Source organism: Oncorhynchus tshawytscha, linkage group LG08, assembly GCF_018296145.1.
Source record: "Oncorhynchus tshawytscha isolate Ot180627B linkage group LG08, Otsh_v2.0, whole genome shotgun sequence".
Taxonomy (NCBI): Eukaryota; Metazoa; Chordata; class Actinopteri; order Salmoniformes; family Salmonidae; genus Oncorhynchus; species Oncorhynchus tshawytscha.
This window is the reverse complement of record NC_056436.1, coordinates 17,080,222-17,101,815: the sequence shown is the minus strand read 5'-3', so window position 1 is coordinate 17,101,815 and position 21,594 is coordinate 17,080,222. Positions and strand designations below refer to the sequence as shown.

Below are 21,594 nucleotides of genomic sequence, written 5' to 3'. Positions count from 1 at the left end.
CATTATTATTATTCGACCATGCTGGTCATTTATGAACATTTGAACATCTTGGCCATGTTCTGTTATAATCTCCACCCGGCACAGCCAGAAGAGGACTGGCCACCCCACATAGCCTGGTTCCTCTCTAGGTTTCTTCCTAGGTTTTGGCCTTTCTAGGGAGTTTTTCCTAGCCACCGTGCTTCTACACCTGCATTGCTTGCTGTTTGGGGTTTTAGGCTGGTTTTCTGTACAGCACTTTGAGATATCAGCTGATGTACGAAGGGCTATATAAATACATTTGATTTGATTTATCTGTTAAGGATGTTGGAGTGTGCCCCTGGCTATCTGTTAATGATGTTGGAGTGTGCCCCTGGCTATCTGTAAATGATGTTGGAGTGTGCCCCTGACTATCTGTTAATGATGTTGGAGTGTGCCCCTGGCTATCTGTTAATGATGTTGGAGTGTGCCCCTGGCTATCTGTTAATGATGTTGGAGTGTGCCCCTGGCTATCTGTTAAGGATGTTGGAGTGTGCCCCTGGCTATCTGTTAATGATGTTGGAGTGTGCCCCTGGCTATCTGTTAATGATGTTGGAGTGTGCCCCTGGCTATCTGTTAAGGATGTTGGAGTGTGCCCCTGGCTATCTGTAAATTATGTTGGAGTGTGCCCCTGGCTATCTGTTAAGGATGCTGGAGTGTGCCCCTGGCTATCTGTTAAGGATGTTGGAGTGTGCCCTGGCCATCTGTTAAGAATGTTGGAGTGTGCCCCTGGCTATCTGTTAAGGATGTTGGAGTGTGCCCCTGGCTATTTGTAAAAAAAAAAAAATGTTAAAAAAAACCTAGAAAATATGTCCATCTGCTTTGCTTATTATAAGGAATTTGAAATGATTTCGACTTGAACATTTACTTTTGATACTTTTTGACTCTTTCTCAATTAGTATTTTCTGGGTGACTTTCACTTTTACTTGGGAGTTTGGTCCTGGGCCATAAGCACTACCCTCTGTAGCGCCTTGCGGTCGGATGCCAAGCAGTTGCAATACCAAGCGGTGATAGAGGCAGTCAAGGTGCTCTCAATGGCGCAGCTGTATAACTTTTTGAGTATACGAGAAGCACATTCCAAATGTTTTCATGCTTGTCCATGCAGTCGTGGTTGAACATGGATTACAAGGAGGGGGCAAAGCACTTACCCCTGAGGAGCTCCTGTGTTGAGGGTCACTCACTCTCTCACTCACTCACTCACTCACACTCACACTCACACTCACACTCACTCACTCACTCTCACTCACACTCACTCACTCACTCACTCACTCACTCACTCACTCACTCACTCACTCACTCACTCACTCACTCACTCACACACACACACACACACACCCTCATAGACAATATAGTGGCACACAGACAACCCAGGTTATTCATCAGGGGAGTGACAATACTTATTCTTCTGCTCTTCTTCTATTGTCAATATTTGTTGAAATAATCTGGAAACAACTTTGATTTGGTAATCTAATAAACTGTAGGTTGGTTCATGAGGCAAAAATGGTTGAGTGGCTGTTGAGAATTCCCCTCCACTGTCCTAACCTAAGATTGAGTGATTCCAAGAGGTCCATCACCTTGTTCTAATTTCAATATCCGTTGACTGAGTGACAAGTTGAAGTCACAGGAAAGACTCACACACACATACATCACACATACATGACACTCGGTAAGCTGATATTGAGTGACAGTTTGTGTGACAGTTTAAACATTAAGCATGTAGACACAAACACGGCTGTTGTTCATAAGAAAACTCCAAACGCTGTAGTTTGGGTAATGATGATAGACTGTTGGGGGAGCCACAAGAGTAACACATGAGAGCCCTGTTCTGTTTCTTATTTCAGCAGTTATTGAGGTGATAAGAAAATGTTGTTGGCTTGATAACTCAATAGGGTTCAGATGGGTCATGACACACAAACCATTAGGGCTGCCACGGTCCTTTTATAAGTCTGAGTGACAAGTTGACAGTTCAGTGACAACAGGTCGAAGGTCACAGGTAAAAGGCCATTGTTCCTCCTATTTAAACAAGCCAAACAACAAGGGGTGACAACTGTAGTGACACCCAACATACACATATATAGAGTCGTGGCCAAAAGTTTTGAGAATGAAACAAATATTAATTTTCACAAAGTTTGCTGCTTCAGTGTCTTTAGATATTTTTGCCAGATGTTACTATGGAATACTGAAGTATAATTACAAGCAATTCATAAGTGTCAAAGGCTTTTATTGACAATTACATGAAGTTGATGCAAGGAGTCAATATTTGCAGTGTTGAACCTTCTTTTAAGACCTCTGTAATCCACCCTGGCATGCTGTCAATTAACTTCTGGGCCACATCCTGACTGATATCAGCCCATTCTTGCATAATCAATGCTTGGAGTTTGTCAGAATTTGTGGGTTTTTGTTTGTCCACCCGCCTCTTGAGGATTGACCACAAGTTCTCAATGGGATTAAGGTCTGGGGAGTTTCCATGGACCCAAACTATCAATGTTTTGTTCCCCAAGCCACTTAGTTATCACTTTTGCCTTATTGCAAGGTGCTCCATCATGCTGGAAAAGGCATTGTTCGTCACCAAACTGTTCCTGGATGGTTGGGAGAAGTTGCTCTCGGAGGATGTGTTGGTACCATTCTTTATTCATGGCTGTATTCTTAGGCAAAATTGTGAGTGAGCCCACTCCCTTGGCTGAGAAGCAACCCCACACATGAAGGGTCTCAGGATGCTTTACTGTTGGCATGACACAGGACTGATGGTAGCGCTCACCTTGTCTTCTCCGGACACGCTTTTTCCGGAAGCCCCAAACAACCGGAAAGGGGATTCATCAGAGAAAATGACTTTACCCCAGTTCTCAGCAGTCCAATCCCTTTACTTTTTTTCAGAATATCAGTCTGTCCCTGATGTTTTTCCTGGAGAGAAGTGGCTTCTTTGCTACTCTTCTTGACACCAGGCCATCCTCCAAAATTCTTTGCCTCACTGTGAGTGCAAATGCACTCACACCTGCCTGCTGCCATCCTTGAGCAAAGCTCTGTACTGGTGGTGCCCCGATCCCGCAGCTGAATCAACTTTAGGAGACAGTCCTGGCGCTTGCTGGACTTTCTTGGGTGCCCTGAAGCCTTCTTCACAACAATTGAACAGCTCTCCTTGAAGTTCTTGATGATCTGATAAATGGTTGATTTAGGTGCAATCTTACTGGCAACAAATATCCTTGCCTGTGAAGCCCTTTTTGTGCAAAGCAATGATGATGGCACGTGTTTCCTTGTAGGTAACCATGGTTAACAGAGGAAGAACAATGATTCCTCCTTTTGAAACTTCCAGTCTGTTATTCGAACTCAATCAGCATGACCGAATGATCTCCAGCCTTGTCCTCGTCAACATTCACACCTGTGTTAACGAGAGAATCACTGACATGTCAGCTGGACCTTTTGTGGCAGGGCTGAAATGCAGTGGAAATGTTTTTTGGGGATTCAGTTCATTTGCATGGCAAAGAGGGACTTTGTAATTAATTGCAATTCATCTGATCACTCTTCATAACATTCTGGAGTATATGCAAATTGCCATCATACAAACTGAGGCAGCAGACTTTGTGAAAATTAATATTTGTGTCATTCTCAAAACTTTTGGCCACGACTGTACACACAGGATGCAGGCACTGAGGCTCACAGGCCTACATATTTTTTAAACACATGCAGCTATTCACCAAATATGGTCAAAATATGGTCAATTATTACACACACTCATGCCTAAAGGAGAGACGGTGCTTTCTAAAGGAGAGATGGGCTTCCTAAAGGAGAGACGGGGCTTCCTAAAGTGATCAAGCGGGCCCCTAGCATCCCAACAAGGTTAATTTGTCATTTAGCAGGGGTCGGAGAGCTTCTGACCCCTGCCTCTTGGTCTGGGGGTGGATAGTCTAGATACTGACAGAAAGCTGGAAACATGGAGCATCCTGGAAACATGGAGCATCCTGGAACATCCTGGAAACATGGAGCATCCTGGAGCATCTTGGAAACATGGAGAATCCTGGAACATCCTGGAAACATGGAGCATCCAGACAGCTTTATATCACCCATCTTTATTTTCAAAGCATATTGGGTCGCGTCCCAAGTGATACCCTTTTCAATATATAGTGCACTGCTTTTTACCCGAGCACCAGAGGCCTATAGTCAAAAGTAGTGCATATGGGGAATCATTTGGGATGCACTCTTGAACTTTTATTTCACTTTTCTTGCTGAAAAGGGAATTAAAAGGCACATTCCTTTACTGGAGTGATGGGCCATTTCTCTCCCTCTTTCTCTCTCGCCTCTCTCCTTCTCTGTTGTGTGTGTGTTCTCTCCTCTCTCTTTCTCTCTGTTGAGTGCGTGCATGCGAGCGACCGCGTGTGTGCTGGGAAAGAGAAGGAGAGAGAGCCTGTCAAAATGTGTGAACAATTCAATCAAACATATATCAAATGATGGATATATATATGGATACAATAGGTTACAGCAATACAAACTTGAATACAATTTGTATTCAATTCCTTGCCAAAAAGAAGAAATGAAGAAGAAAAATGTAAAATAAGCACATAACATATTACAGTGTTATGACAATGCAAGGCAGTCTCATAAATACAGCTGGTAATTGAATGCATATCTAATTACCGCATAAAGACAGTCCTGGCTCTGTGAGTTAAAAATACAATGTTTTATAGGTTGTTTTTACCCTCATTATATAACGCATCAGAGATAATCACCAACCCAACCATCCTATCTACGTTAATTAATTCTATTACAATTAACTATCCCGAAAATAAAGTTCATTTTGAAAAAAGAACAACACCCCAACCCTTGTTGATTTAGAGTAGTGGGAAGAAGTGTGTGACTCAATGAGCGCATCGGCTACAGTTGAGCAGAGCAGGGGAATGTGTTAACTTGTTATAAATAAACCTATCATTAGCATTTTCCCTTTAAAGGGAATAATTTGAACTTTGATATTCTTAAATGTGCTAAAGGGCTTGTTCTCTGCTCGCGAGCTCCCCCTCAAACACTTGAGTCATGTGGAGAACGTCTTGGGAGTACTCTTTACCACTTTAAAGGTTGCCTTTTATTCTCAACATCTATAATAAGAAAATAAAACCACCAAACCACTTTTTAATTAAACATTAACCCAGTAAGGAGGACATCCAAAGTGAATATTATTTCAGGGCAGGTCATGTTTAAAATCAACCTGCTATCTATTAATGTGGCTACAGTGTCGACCCAGTCTATGGGTCTATACAGCTACATGCATCTCTATGTGATCAATCATACTTAACATTGACTTTCAAATGGACTCAGGCAGACAGGTCTAGAACAAGATAACTGTAGTACACCACTGAAGACAACAAACAAGACTATTCTTCTTCTTGTCTCTTCTTCCCTTGCATCCAGAGAGAAGGGGGGGGGGTGTTGGTTACCAGGAATGGTAGTGGTGGGGGGGGGTGAAGGTCTCAAATTGCGATGAGCGAGCTAAGCCTGCTATGTGCAGTGGGTGCTTAGACAGAGGCCTGTAATTTGCATCTGGCAGCTGCTAGCCAACAGAGGGTACTGTTGCATTACAAGTCTTTGTCTGGGAGACGTTACAGGGCTGTAGAGGTATTAACACTGTCACATTCATATCTCGCCTCTCTCTCTGGCTCTCTCTCTCTCTGACTCTCTCTCTCTCTGCCTCTCTCTCTCTCTCTGTCTCCCTCTCTGTGTCTCTCTCTCTCTCTCTCTCTCTGCCTCTCTCTCTCTGCCTCTCTCTCTCTCTGTGTCTCTCTCTGCCTCTCTCTGCTCTCTCTCTCTCTGTCTCCCTCTCTGTGTCTCTCTCTCTCTGTGTCTCTCTCTCTCTCTCTCTCTCTCTCTCTCTCTCTCTCTCTCTCTCTCTCGCTCTGCCTCTCTCTCTCTCTGTGTCTCTCTCTGCCTCTCTCTCTCTCTCTCTCTCTCTGTCTCTGCCTCTCTTTACTTCTCTGTTGAATACGATATTCTGGAGGGAAGCGTTGAGTCCCCTGGTGATTTTTTTTGGTATCTTCCAGAGTGAGAGTGAAAAATATGATGATACATTCTTATTGTATAAAGAACAAACAGTTAAAATGAGTGATTATAAAACCGTAAGACTCCAAATATTAGCAGCCCGTTCCTGAACAATTGTTCTTTAGGATGCAAGTCATCGAAAGAATCGGTTGGACACCTCTATTTCCCGTTAATTATCCTCTAATCGCCAGCTGGAATCATTAGCCTAGAGAAACAGCTTATTTGGCATTAGCATAAAACCCAAACACTGCATATACTACATATGCAAATTAAACCAGGGGGCAAAAAACAGAACATTTACATCCAAGAATTGTCACCGTGACGACGGGCATCCCCATAACTTATAACACTGATGATCCTCAGCTCAGAGAGGTATTGGCCCCGGTGCAATAGAGAGTTGACTGCTGTTGCCCAACATGGGTCTGAGAGCAGAGAGCAAAAGGATGAGGAGCACATTCTGAGAGCCGCGATAAGCCATGCATGGCAACTCAAATGGACAGTTCACTTCTTCTTTACCTGGGTGATGATGAGGAAATGGTCTGATTATGAGAACATTTCACTCTGCTCTGCTGTGATTACAGTATGATGTCAAATATGGAAGATTTGTCAGTTTGTGACCTTTGAATGAGACATGAGTGTTCCAATTGGCACCCTATTCCCTATTTAGTGCACTACTTTAGACCAGAGACCTATGGCACCCTATTCCTTATTTAGTGCACTGTTTTTGACCAGGACCCAACAGTGTGTTCGCAGTGGGATTGAATCCTATATTCCACTTACTTAGTCCCTCTCTCTGACCACTGAATTAACTACAGGGATGAACCAACAAATGAAAACTAATCTTAATCTCATACATTACTTTCCATAACACCTAAAACCAAAACCATTGGCATGTACTTAATCTTAAACATGAAAATGATTTACGTTTCAACGTAATGCCTTCAGCTAAGTAATGCAAAGACAAAACGGTTGGATATCCTTCCAAATAGGAGTTGGGTGTTCTGTTATACAGTACGGAAAAGACATCATAGGGAAAAACCTGCAATCCCCTCTTTTATTGTAAATGAGCATGAGAATGTCTATTTATATCCTCCCACTCACTGGTGCTGGTGTGTGGAGGGAAGGAGGGAAACAGGAAAGCGCTTGGCTCTGAGTCTGTCAAGCTGCTACTGAAGACAGCTGAAGCTCGGGGCCCCAGCCAAGACGAGCCGTGAAGATGGGAGAGGAAAGGAAAGAGAGAGAGAGAGAGAGAGAGAAAGAGAGAGAGAGAGGAGCACTCAAGGCGATGTGGACGAATGAACAAAGCCCGTTCAACGCATCGCGGCGGTGGTTTTATACAGTGCTCTGCAGTAAGCGGCAGTCTCAGCCTCGGTCTCAGCCAGCGGTGAGTGGCAGGCTCAGCCTCGGTCTCAGCCAGCGGTGAGTGGCAGGCTCAGCCTCGGTCTCAGCCAGCGGTGAGTGGCAGGCTCAGCCTCGGTCTCAGCCAGCGGTTGGCGGCAGTCCACTAAGGCTTAAAGAAGTGTATTTCATGGTTCCTCAGCAGATGAGAAGAACTGTGGAGCAGACCACCTGGCACAGAGGGAGGCTCAGCCTGCGTTCCGCGCCGAGTACGCACCGGGATAAAACCCTGGGAAAGCAGGCCTTCAGATACCCCCGTGATCAACGGAGAGAGGAAGAAGAGATGGATGAATACCTGACCCGGCACCACATCTCAACACGGGGTGGCGTGAAGCATGATGCATGGATTAAAATACGGCTAGAGGAAGAGGAAGAGGAAGTTTTTCCAGGGGGTTTTGCCCACAAATCCAGCTAGTGAGATGTGGAGATGGGTGTTAAATAGCAATAGGAGTCGGCATCAGCTGAGCCAATCAACGCCATGTGGAAAGGAAAGGATGACCAGAGAGTTTGCTTTCTACCGTTCATGTCTAGTGAAAAATAAACCCCCACCTCTCTTTCTGATGCCTAGTAATTCCCTCCACTAAGAAAAGTCTCTGAAAAGTTGTTGTTTTTGACAACGTGAATCCATGTCACCATATATAGGCTACTATAGAAGTTTTACTATAAAGGTTTAAAAAGTCCAGATAGATATTTTATTATTTTATTTTTTATTTCACCTTTATTTAACCAGGTAGGCCAGTTGAGAACAATTTCTCATTTACAACTGCGATCTTTCCAAGATAAAGCAAAGCAGTGCGACAAAAAACAACAACACAGAGATACACATGGGATAAACAAATGTACAGTCAATAACATTAGAAACATCTATATACAGTGTGTGCAAATGAGTAAGAAGGTAAGGCAATAAATAGGCCATAGTAGCGAAGTAATTACAATTTAGCAAATGAACACTGGAGTGAGAGATGTGCAGATGATGACGTGCAAGTAGAAATACTGGTGTGCAAAAGAGCAGAAAAAAGTAAATAATAAACAATATGGGGATGAGGTAGTTCGTTGGATGGGCTATTTACAGATGGGCTGTGTACAGCTGCAGCGATTGGTGAGCTGCTCAGATTGCTGATGCTTAAAAATAGATAGATAGATAGCCCGTCTGGGTTGAAAGTTGAATGGGAGTGTTGGAACAATATGCAGCACAGCATTACTCGCTAGATCAAAACCAGATGTATGTATTACCACAGCACGGACATAGTCATAGTGTATCTCAAATGGCGCCCTATTTCTTACATAGTGCCCTCCTTTTCACCAGAACACAACCACTCTAGATGGTGTAGAAAACTATATTTCCTTTGAATCAAACATTATTTTGTACTCGCCTTCCAACCCCTTCAATTTAATGAATTTGTCAATTGTCCCAGATATCTTCATCAGTTACACAATAACTTACTTGTTATGATCCCCCCTCCCCCACTAACACACAATATGCCTGTCTGCCTCTCTGCCTGCCTGTTTGCCTGCCTGACTATCCTTGCATGTCTGTCTGCCTCTCTGCCTGCCTGTTTGCCTGCCTGCCTGCCTCTCTCCCTGCCTTGCCTGCCTGACTATCCTTGCATGTCTGTCTGCCTCTCTGCCAATCTCCCTGTCCCGCCTGCTTGCCACCCTCACTACACTGCCTGCCCTGCTGCCTGCCTGCCTTACCGCCTGCCTTACTATTGCCTACCTCCTTGCCTCGTCAATCAGCTCCCAGTAAGACTTGTAGAAGATTACCACTACAGCCCCATGTAGGTAGAAGGTAGAAGCTCAGCTCAAACACATTATTTGACTTAGTGCTTTGCTCTTGTGTGTCTCCAAGTCTCACATGCACTGGAGCAGTCCCACACAGGCAGACAGGCAGGCAGGCAATGGGGGTGCAGAGCAGAGGATGGGGGCGAGCATCTGCATTGTACGCCTACAATATAGATGCTGCTGACACAGTGTGATGAGGATCTGTTTCTCATTCTGTGTTCCAGTGTGTGTTTCTGATTTTCATCTTGAGTTTATACCACTTGGAAGTTTATTTCTGTAATTTATGGGTGTCATCTTGTTGATAAGGCCCTGATCATGGATTTGAACTCCAGTGTGCAGAATTAGGGCAAAAGAGGATCCATATGAAATGCTTCCCTGGTACCATACTGGTAATAACCATAATGGAATCCGGAGATAAATAGATTTGAATTAATTCCTCATTCCTGCGTTCTTAACTTGCACATTATAAATAGTTCACACTCCATTTCAAAATGTAAAAAAACATAGCCTGTATTTAATTATTCTGGTAAATCATTGGATACTTTGTGAGCCCGAGTCATGTGTAAACTATGTAAATAACGAATCAGAAAGACTATAGGATAGCCAGGTGGTCTAGGCATAACTCTGTAATAAAGTGCACAGATAGCCTAAGCACATTCATTATGTATTTGATCGACCTCTGATGAATCGTGTTTGAAGCTCGGGAATTTGCTGTGCGTCTTTTACTAGGTCTTGATACATTTATGAGAGAATATGTAACTCTGAAGAAATCCACATATATATAAATGAATCTCTGCGGGGAGAACCTGTTCAGAGATAAATAAGATGCACTACAGTAGCCTAGGCTACACTTGTTTTTGACTAATCAACATCAAAATTGCTTCCGAGTATTTATTTTGAGAATTTGCAGTGAGTAAAGGTGTTCTGGTATTTTATGATAGATTCATTTGTTCAGAGATTTTATGTTCAAATGTGTTCCATTCCAACGCAAATTGCCAAGCAGAGGGAAGGCTACTACAGAATACTGGTCAAATGTTGTCTGTATGGATAATGTAAAAAGACACTAATACATTATATTTCCAAGAACTTTATATCAATGTATATTCCCTACCTGCTTATTAGCTCCTATTGTAATCGAATAGGACGTCAAAAGCGCGTACAGAAATGCCCGCAATTAAAAACAAATCGTTGACTAAACCTTAGCAAGTCATTCACTTATAAAACCATTCACCTTAGGCCTATATGTAAAAAAAAATACACTTGAATAATATTTCGAATAAATTATATTTGACTGATGACAATTAATGCATTTGACAGAAATGGTCTTGTAAACTGTCCAGCAGGTCTATGCAAAAAATCAACAAACAATCTTATTCTATTATTAGGGTATATTGGTCAATGGAAAATGTTATTTGAACATAAAGAATAGCGTGACTTTTTCTGAACACTGCGACTTTCCCTTCCTCGTGCTTGTCTGTGTGAGGCAGTAAGAGGAGAGGCTCCGTCCACTGCTCCTCTATCTAAGAGAGACCGCGACAGTGCGCTGTCCACCGCTTGCTGCTGGTGATCCGATAGTTGTGAAAAGCCACCACTAGTCGCCCTCAGTGCTCTTGCAGTCTGCCATTTTTCTTTCTCACTGTAGACTTAACGTCACGTCCGCACTTGAACTTGAATTGTATCCCATTGTACGGAGGCAGCCCTAGCCACAGAGAGACCGAGAGCTCGGGGGAAGCAGGACTCACTACTCAATCGTCACACTCACACAGAGAAAGGGGAGAAAAAAAGAGTGCAGGTCTTGATTTATTTAGAAAAGAGGTGGAAGTTCTGTGTGCCCGGTCTACACAGAGCCGTACAAGGGGGCAGAGCACTTGGAGTTGAGGAGACTGAAAAGTACCTGCCATTGCATGCTGATGCTCAAGGCTGCACCAACAGAAGTGCCCATCACTTGGTGATACCCAAGTGTCCGAGAAGAAAAATTGGATTCATAATTTTGTAAAATTGTATTATCAATTATTATAATTGTGAATGTTTGCGATTTGTTATTTTATTTTTGTGTTTGTTTCTAAAAGAAGAAATGAAATAAGTTCAGAGGCCGGGCAATTGACTGGACTCACAGTGATACCCAGCGCATTCCGAGCTGTCAGCGCGCGCACTGACCATCGCGTTCTGATTCTTCTTCTCTCACAAGGTGGAGGGACACTCGCCAGGGTTTGATCCCAACTGTCACTCACTACACCCGTCAAACATCCAAGGATATTTCCCCACTTCTGACATCTTTCTTTTTTCTACTCGGACAGATCACTTCTCTCGCACACTTTTTTGCCAAATGGTGTGAGTAACTTACAGAGAGAAGCGGTGAAAGAGAACTGAAGGTATAGCACAGGCTATCCACGGTCTCGTTACATACAAACACAGAGGCAGAGTGGACCGAAGAGGCGAAGCGCAAAAGACACTTTCGCCTCTCGGAGTGAGGGGACCACTAGCCAATAGCTCAAAGCACGATCAACCACCCACCCCGGCCGGCAGTCCGAGCGCAGGAGCCTCGTACTTTTGGAGGTCCCGGGAAAAGTTGAGTGCCGAGCAAGTGGAGGCAATAGGAGGGAAGCGAGCCCATCCTTCAGAGTGCTGGTCCCCGGGCAATGCAAGTGTAAATGCCAGGGCAATGTCCCGTCGCAAGCAGGGGAACCCACAGCACGTGTCACAGAGAGAATTAATAGCACGTAAGTACCTGCTTTTCATTTTCACTCAATCACACACAACTCATGAATGGACTATGAAAAAAACAACATTAATGTGAAATTGTTTGACTTCTGTATTTACTGCCACATTTGGCTAATTTGATCAGAAAGGGTATAGTGAACTCTTAAGCGTGTGACATCAGGGTTGGAAAAAACTACTTTTGAACTATGGAATCTGACAAAGTTTATAAACTATGGCATTTGACAGTATAATTAATTGGAGAAATTAAATAGGATATTCAATATTTAACAATGACATTTCCATAAATCATTTTTACTTAGAGTAAAGATGTCATGTTGTCTATACTCTGTACTTTTTACGTATCTTTTACGCATAACATTTACGTTAAATATACTTTATGCATGGGACACTAGTTGAGACTACTTTTGTGAAAGCTGTATAATTAAAAAAGAGCTTTACCTTATTAAATGTCTATTAAATACAGCATCTTAATAACATTTATAATGACATTTCACCATCAAACCCTCTTCTCTTCCAAACAGACCATTGAACTGTGAAGTGTAAGCTATTGTTGGTGCTTTTAGGCCGTCAGGTATCTGGCTGCACTAAGTCATCTGGGGCCAAGTAGAAAACCAAGAATAATACCTGGCTTCAGTGAATGGATGGACCTCCGACATTTTGGAGACAATTGCTTTCTTACTCTGAAAGTCGATTCATACATTATTCTGTTTCAACACGCTTTCAAATTCCTGTATATAGTCCACTCATAAGCATTTGTTCACTCAATTTATTATCTCATACATTTCCAACAATGTCATTGTAATAATATTAATCTAATAGCGAAGTAACCCATTGACACATCGTGTTGAGATACATTACATATGTAACGTGTGTCATAGCAAACAGAAAACGACCACATCTTCAAGCGTTTTCACATTAGGCTAATACAACACAATATGCATTTTATCAAACCACCAAACTTTTATCGAACAGCCAAAGCAGGTATCCCTGTAATTTTGTGGTATAGTGAACCGACAGATGAAATGTTTAATTTTATAAGCACATTTAAATATATAAATAATGTACAGATTTCTCCTCCCCTTGGTCGAGCACCAGTCAGATATCCTCGCGCCAGGTAAACTAACGCATTCAAACAACTTTATTATCTTTGCTTTGCTGCTTTTTTAATCCGAATTGAATTATTATAGAGCGATGATGACAGCTGAAGTAATTTAACAATACCTTGGCATGGTGTATTTAGGCTACATTCATATTTTATTTATACAGATTTCTCACGATACAAAGATATATTTGGAAGTCAGCCTACTTCCTGTCTTGACAATATGGATTTACCTTCAAATGTTTTGCTGAATGGTGATTTGCTGATATGTCCTCCGTTGTTTATACTCTAAATCCATTCAGCATTTGTTTTGCAAAACATCTCTATTTGCAATAGTCAATTGTGTGTCCAAACGTCTTTGTAGGCTATTATTAGATATCTATCACCAATTTATTCTAACGAATCTAGGTTCTGATTTCTAGGCTACAGCTGTAGGTATAGCCCACTATAGGTGACATGTACAAGTGTAGGTTATATTGGCAGGCAGAAACAGCGCAGTTAGGAGCCGGAGCGCAGTGTCTTCGGCGTGCTGCCTGCACAGAGCCACCTCTGTGTGGTGGCAAGGTAGAGGAGAGCCGAGAGCCGATGAGAGATTAAGCAGGAAACACAGACATTTTATGAAAGAATAATTACGGTATCTGTATTTTTACATCATACATCGGCGTGTGTGAAACACCTATTCATTGATTACATTTAAAATTAGGAATTTTTAAACGGCAAGATACTTGTTACCTTTTTTCAAATATGGTAGTAGCATGGTGTTACACAGAACGTTTTATTACAGTCTAGCTACCCAGAAAAGCACCAACCAGACATGTGAAGAATTGTGAAACAATTATAGTCTGGTCAACACTTTCAAGGCATCAAGTTCAAATCAATTACATCCAGCCATCATTTATTTTTCTATGGCGTTCTGAAGTAGTGTCAGAGTCTAATCCAGGCAGCCAACTGAGAACAGAGGCACTCCATGGTGATGTCATCTGAGTCCAATGTGTTTTGTGTTGTTAGGACTGTGTACTCTGCACATTCTCTCCAACACACCTCTCACTTTTATGCCCCAATCATTTCTGTGTGTGTGTGTGTCTGTGTGCGTGCGCGTATGCCTGTCAATCCTTGTATGTGTGTGTCTTGATATTTGTCTGTGTGTGTGTGTGTGTGTGTGTGTGTGCGTCTATATATATACCAGTCAGTCCTCTGGATACAGGTTTGTGGGTGATGGGTTCAGCTCCAGTCAGTCTACCATCATTTCTCAAACACAGAGATTTTTCCTCTAGCTATAACCCCATCCTGTTGTCTTCACTCTTGTTGTCATTGGCATGCAAATGGATTCAAATATCAGCAATGTTTTGTTTGTCCCGTGGAGGGGAAATCACCGCCATCTTACTCTGACTAACTCTGCAGGACACCAGACAGTAAAACTTTAAAATTGGCCTATGAGATACAGACTTTATATCGGCATGTGTCATATATATTCATGTACCTTGTTGATCTGGAAACTAAAGCTTTTCCAAGTTATCAGACCTAGATCTGATTGCAAAGACGTGTGTGTGTGTGTGTGTGTGTGTGTGTGTGTGTGTGTGTGTGTGAGAGAGAGAGAGAGAGGGATAGAGAGAGAGAATAGAGAGAGAGAACAGAGAGAGAGAACAGAGAGAGAGAACAGAGAGAGAGAATAGAGAGAGAGAATAGAGAGAGAGAATAGAGAGAGAGAATAGAGAGAGAGAACAGAGAGAGAGAACAGAGAGAGAGAACAGAGAGAGAACAGAGAGAGAGAACAGAGAGAGGTATGCTTCAGCCGAGGTAGAACAGACCTGTTTTAGTGTTGTCTCCAAATCCAATTTCCAATGTTAGACTATGGTTGAGGGGATGGAAGAAATATGAGTGACAATCTGAGTGTCAACCTACCCCTGAGACAACCCTCAGATCGGTATGAGGGTGCACACACACACACAAGGCCTTGTAGTGTACTCTGCCTTCCTGTTATAGTGAAAATACACACACACACACACACACACACACACACACACACACACACACACACACACACACACACACACACACACACACACACACACACACATCCTGTTCTTCTACCCTTGTGGGGGCCTAAAAATCCCCAAATATCCCCACAAGGATAGTAAAACAAGGAAAATTCTCCCCCGTGGGGACATTTCCCACTATCCCATGAGGACAAAAGCTAATTTAAGTTTAGAAGTTAGGTTTAGGATTAGGGTTACAATTAGGATTAGGGGTTAGGCGTTCAGTCTAGCCTTAGGGGTTAAGGTTAGTGTTGGTGTGTGTATATGCAGGACACTCATTTACAACATTAAACCTTGGTAAGGGTCGGCCTTCAGTGAGTTTTAAATGCTGCAGTAGAATAGTACAGTACACCCCATGCCTGGATGATTAGGGGTAGTCTGAACGTCTAGCAGGTCAAATCTATCAGGAAAGTGATATTCACTTCTAAATGATGGGTGTTCAGACATAGGAAGAGAGCTGGCTGCAAGCTGTGGTATGGTGCTTGCACATTTAATCATTTATGTGTCAGAGACGCAATGGTTTTTGGGATTTATGGTTGAAGACACACACACACACACACACACACATATGCAAATTCACACATGTGAATTCACAATTTCACATGCACATGCGGCATCAGCAAAATCAGCATCGTTTTTTCATGCACTAGATCGTATATCCATTTGAAGCAACCAATATTTAATGTAGCAAAAGCGTTTGTTTTTACCGGTGAGAAATTGTGTAAAAGAAGGTAAAAATGTATTTATCTGTTGAACCTAATTAAATCTAATTAAACCTGATTAAATCTAATTAAACCTGATTAAATCTTCTTTCTGTTGAAGTCACCAATGGGTATTTTCTGACGATCTTTACTGGAATGAATTCATTTCTAATATTATTCTGACATACGATGGGGAAAAAGTGTGCCATGTCTCCTCTTATCTCTATGCCTTTTGTACCAAAGGGGGAGGTCTTGAGAACGCAGTCAAATATGTGTGTGTGCTTTCTAGTCAACACGTCGTCTATGGTCTTCAGTGGTAGTTAAGTTGAGGTCTTCCTCAGGCTTCTACAACGTTTCAGTTGCACTGTCTTATTCAGATGTTTTCTTCTCAGTGAAGGAAGGCAGGGAGAGCTGCACACTTTGCAGTGTTGCACTTCAATAGTTTTACAGGCTCGGCAGCAGCTCTGAGGTTGTGTGTGCTACATTTAAAACACGTCCCGCCACTCAATATGTGTCAAACATTGAAACATTGAAACATTGAAACATTGAAACATTGCCAAGTGCTGCATGGATATCTGTTTGAATATGTTATTACATTTTGGGGGGATTTAAGCATGTTTTCACACATGGAAATTAAACACTATCATTGGTAAGCTGCCTTAAAGCTGTATGCTGTGTTAAAGCTGTATGCTGTGTTAAAGCTGTATGCTGTGTTAAAGCTGTATGCTGTGTTAAAGCTGTATGCTGTGTTAAAGCTGTATGCTGCGTTAAAGCTGTATGCTGTGTTAAAGCTGTATGCTGTGTTAAAGCTGTATGCTGTGTTAAAGCTGTATGCTGTGTTAAAGCTGTATGTTATTTTCATAGGGCAATTTATAGCTGATGTAGGCTGCGGTAAGTGATGTGGTTATTTTGTATGGGTACAGAGTCTAATATATATTCTTGTGACTTTATAATGATCAGATATTTTCTATATATTTATATTGAAATATTTCATTGTTTTTATTTATTTATTAGTAAATATAATTTACTCCTAATAATTTTGTAATTTTAACACACTATGCCCAATAAGTTTATAGGTGATAAACCGTTAACATTTATGCAAAACATTTCTGTTAGAACTAGAAAACAGCAATTTATGATTTATAGAGAGTATATGAAGAGGTAGCGTCTGACATATGTTTACACACACACACACACACACACACACACACACACACACACACACACACACACACACACACACACACACACACACACACACACACACACACACACACACACACACACACTGACTATCGGCCCGGCATGTGACAAAGTGTGTAAATTGCAGCAGCGACCACTTGAGATGCATGTTTCCCATTGGGTTGGGAGTGAGGGGGACTAGAGAGAAACCCCACTGTGCTGGTCTTTGTTCCGTAGAGAACCCAGAGAGACAAACAGGCAGGCAGAGGAAAGAACAGTGCTCATTCTGAGGTGTGATGGAGATGTTTCTGCCCGTCTCTGTGAGAATTAATATCTGCATGGAGCTCAATAGTGCTGTTTGGAATAAAAAATACATTATCCCCTAAAATAATAACTGAAATACCTTTTTTTATTAACGCCATGGGCCTTTTTGTTGAACCGTTTCATAGCTGGATGATGATAGTCTTTGTGATTGGGGAACAATGTTTTAATCATTCTAATGTGGCCCTAATTTATCAATTCCGAAAGGCTTGAATACAATATTTTTTTCGTGTTAGGGACCATAAAATATAAATTCATAATATTCACAGAGCTTAGAAGCAGAAAGAGCAAGGCAGAAATCTCTGGTACTGTTGTTGTTTAGGGAATCCTGATGTCACCCACCGTTGGGGGGGGTTTCTGTGTGAGAGAGAGAAACAGAAAAAGCTTCTTGAGATGAGTGAATAATTCATTACTCAGTGAAAGACAATGGCTTCAGAAAGCAGCATGCCTAAACTCATTCTCCTGATTAGATGGCCATTGGTTCGCCTGTCCAACTGCCATCCATGTCCGTGATGGTTTACTAAAGCTGTACCCTCCATGTCCCTGATAGTTTACTAATACTGTACCATCCATGTCCCTGATAGTTTACTAATACTGTACCATCCATGTCCGTGATGGTTTACTAAAGCTGTACCCTCCATGTCCCTGATAGTTTACTAATACTGTACCATCCATGTCCCTGATAGTTTACTAATACTGTACCCTCCATGTCCCTGATAGTTTACTAATACTGTACCATCCATGTCCCTGATAGTTTACTAATACTGTACCATCCATGTCCCTGATAGTTTACTAAAACTGTACCATCCATGTCCCTGATAGTTTACTAATACTGTACCATCCATGTCCCTGATAGTTTACTAATACTGTACCATCCATGTCCCTGATAGTTTACTAAAACTGTACCATCCATGTCCCTGATAGTTTACTAATACTGTACCATCCATGTCCCTGATAGTTTACTAAAACTGTACCATCCATGTCCCTGATAGTTTACTAAAACTGTACCATCCATGTCCCTGATAGTTTACTAATACTGTACCCTCCATGTCCCTGAGAGTTTACTAATACTGTACCATCCATGTCCCTGATAGTTTACTAATACTGTACCATCCATGTCCCTGATAGTTTACTAATACTGCACCATCCATGTCCCCACTTTTAATACCACATGAAAAAAAAGGTCACTGAACCCCCCCCTCTCTCTCCTTCCCCTGCTCTCTCTCTCTCTCTCCTTCCCCTGCTCTCTCTCTCTCTCCTTGCCCTGCTCTCTCTCTCTCTCCTTCCCCTGCTCTCTCTCTCTCTCTCCTTGCCCTGCTCTCTCTCTCTCTCTCCTTGCCCTGCTCTCTCTCTCTCTCTCTCCTTCCCCTGCTCTCTCTCTCTCTCTCCTTCCCCTGCTCTCTCTCTCTCTCTCCCTCTCCTTAACCTGCATGCCAGAATCCTGTTTTGGTTACTTTAGGGATGGTGAACTGTCTGTCTGTGATCACTAGGTTTTTAACGCTGTCTTTGACTTCATGACTTGTCAGCTGTTTCAATACCTCCTCTATGGTGGAGAAGTCTCTATTTGCCTCCCTCTATCTTTCTTTTTCTCCCTCTCTCCCCCTCTCCTTCTCCTTCTCCTTCTCCTTCTCCTTCTCCTTCTCCTTCTCCTTCTCCTTCTCCTTCTCCTTCTCCTTCTCCTTCTCCTTCTCCTTCTCCTTCTCCTTCTCCTTCTCTCTGTCTCTCTCCCTCTACCTCTCCCTCTCCTTCTCCTTCTCTCTGTTTCTCTCCCTCTCTCTCTAGATGTGCTTCCTTTCACCTGCTAGGGGGAGCTCTTAGGCTGTGTGTGCGGGTGGCATGCAGCACTAGTAGTTAGATTGAGAGAGAGTAGAAAGCCATATTTCCTAATTGTGTGTGTATGTGTTGTCATGGGGGGATGGGGCGTAGGTAGTAGGAGTTAGAGTGAGCGGTGGTGGCTTTTTGATGATATCAGCTTTAACACACCACGGTTACTGTACATTCTAACTGTCAACACCTCTCTCTCTCTCTGGCAGCTGGTCCTAGAGCATCCGCAAACCTCCTTCTCTGTCTTCCTCTCCTTCTCTCTGCTCCTCTCCTTATATGTCCTCCTCTTCTTCTCTCTCCTCCTCTCCTTCTCTCTCCTCCTCTCATTCTCTGTCCTCCTCTTCTTCTCTCTGCTCCTCTCCTTCTTTCTCCTCCTCTCCTTCTCTCCCCTCCTCTTCTTCTCTCTCATCCTCTCCTTCTCTCTCCTCCTCTCATTCTCTGTCCTCCTCTTTCTTCTCTCTGCTCCTCTCCTTCTTTCTCCTCCTCTCCTTCTCTCCCCTCCTCTTCTTCTCTCTCATCCTCTCCTTCTCTCTCCTCCTCTCCTTCTCTCATCTCCACTCCTTCTCTCATCTCCTCCTCTCCTTCTCTCTCCTCCTCTTTTTCTCTCTCCTCCTCTTCTTCTCTTTCCTCATCTCCTTCTCTCTCCTCCTCTCCTTCTGTCCTCCTCTCCTTCTCTCATCTCCTGCTCTCCTCTCTCCTCCTCTTTTTCTCTCTCCTCTTCTTCTCTTTCCTCATCTCCTTCTCTCTCCTCACTTTCTCTCTTTTTATTTCTCTTTCAAACATTCCTGATAATCAACATTTGCTAAGATAATTATGTTATGACAGAAATCTTTAACCACATGTCCGTTCCTTTTAATTTGTAGATTAGAGATTTGATGAATAAATCTGATGAATTTGATTTTACTGAGCTATATATATATATATATTTTTTTTTAAAGAATATAAATGACCAATTTCATAATAATTGTGGATAAATATAGATTCATATGTAATGTAGATGGATGATTAGATAATGGCGGTAGCTATCTAAATAGATGGATGATTAGATAATGGCGGTAGCTATCTAAATAGATGGATGATTAGATAATGGCGGTAGCTATCTAAATAGATGGATGATTAGATAATGGCTGTAGCTATCTAAATAGATGGATGATTAGATAATGGCGGTAGCTATCTAAATAGATGGATGATTAGATAATGGCAGTAGCTATCTAAATAGATGGATGATTAGATAATGGCGGTAACGATCTAAATAGATGGATGATTAGATAATGGCGGTAGCTATCTAAATAGATGGATGATTAGATAATGGCGGTAGCTATCTAAATAGATGGATGATTAGATAATGGCGGTAGCTATCTAAATAGATGGATGATTAGATAATGGCGGTAGCTATCTAAATAGATGGATGATTAGATAATGGGTATCTCTAGCAGAAAGCTGGTCATTATGTGGTGTAAATAAACCTATGCATAAGGTGTGCTCCTCTCCTCTCTCAGACAGGGCATTCTCCCCAGGGCAATTTAACAAAATGTCTGCCTGGTCCCTATGATTAATACGCTCGCATATTTCATCCTTTTTTCTCCTCTTTTTCCTTCTTCCTTCCTGCTCCTGCATGTCCTGTGCCTTTGTTTTCTCCTCCAGTGGAACGCCTCATCCTTCTCTCTCTTTCTCTCTCTCTCGCATTCTCTCTCTCTCTCTCTCTCTCTCTCTCGCTTTCTCTCTCTCTCTTTCTCTTTCTCTCTCTCCCCCTCTCTCTCTCTTTCTCTCTCTCTCCCTCTTCCTTTCTCTCTTCCTTTCTCTCTCTCTCTCTCTCTCTCTCTGTGTTTTGATGTTTGGTGAGGAGGCTATACTTGTCTATCAGTGTGAGAGTAGCAGACAGAGATTGCATCCCAAATAGCACCCTATTCCCTATATAGTGCACGACTTTTGACCGGAACCCTATGGGCCAGTGCACTTAATAGGGAATAGGGTGCTATGTGGCACACATCCTAGAATACTGTAGAGCCGGGTTCAGGCTGTAGTGTAGTGTTCCGGTTAGTCCGTGTCTGTGACTCCATGCAGGCTTTTCACAGGTTGATTTATACAGGACTCCCTGGGTCTGTATAGTGGTCTAACAGTGTCTGTGACTCCATGCAGGCTTTTCACAGGTTGATTTATACAGGACTCCCTGGGTCTGTATAGTGGTCTAACAGTGTCTGTGACTCCATGCAGGCTTTTCACAGGTTGATTTATACAGGACTCCCTGGGTCTGTATAGTGGTCTAACAGTGTCTGTGACTCCATGCAGGCTTTTCACAGGTTGATTTATACAGGACTCCCTGGGTCTGTATAGTGGTCTAACAGTGTCTGTGACTCCATACAGGGTTTTCACAGGTTGATTTATACAGGACTCCCTGGGTCTGTATAGTGGTCTAACAGTGTCTGTGACTCCATACAGGGTTTTCACAGGTTGATTTATACAGGACTCCCTGGGTCTGTATAGTGGTCTAACA

General features: G+C 42.5%; 1 protein-coding gene across 4 annotated transcripts in view; it reads left to right on the top strand.

Moving 5' to 3' along the window:
• The first annotated feature begins 10,873 nt into the window (after positions 1–10,873).
• The window catches only part of LOC112229227 (B-cell lymphoma/leukemia 11B-like), a 106,820-nt gene continuing 96,099 nt past the window's right edge, over positions 10,874–21,594 (top strand). For 3 of the 4 annotated variants that reach the window (XR_006083867.1, XM_042325287.1, XM_042325286.1), the window contains exon 1: positions 10,874–11,936. Coding sequence is in view for 3 of the 4 variants with exons in the window: in XM_042325287.1 (XP_042181221.1) it covers positions 11,879–11,936 (58 nt within the window). In the remaining variant the exon portion in view is untranslated. The remainder of the gene's footprint in view (positions 11,937–21,594) is intronic. The other variant, XM_042325288.1, reaches the window with a different exon arrangement.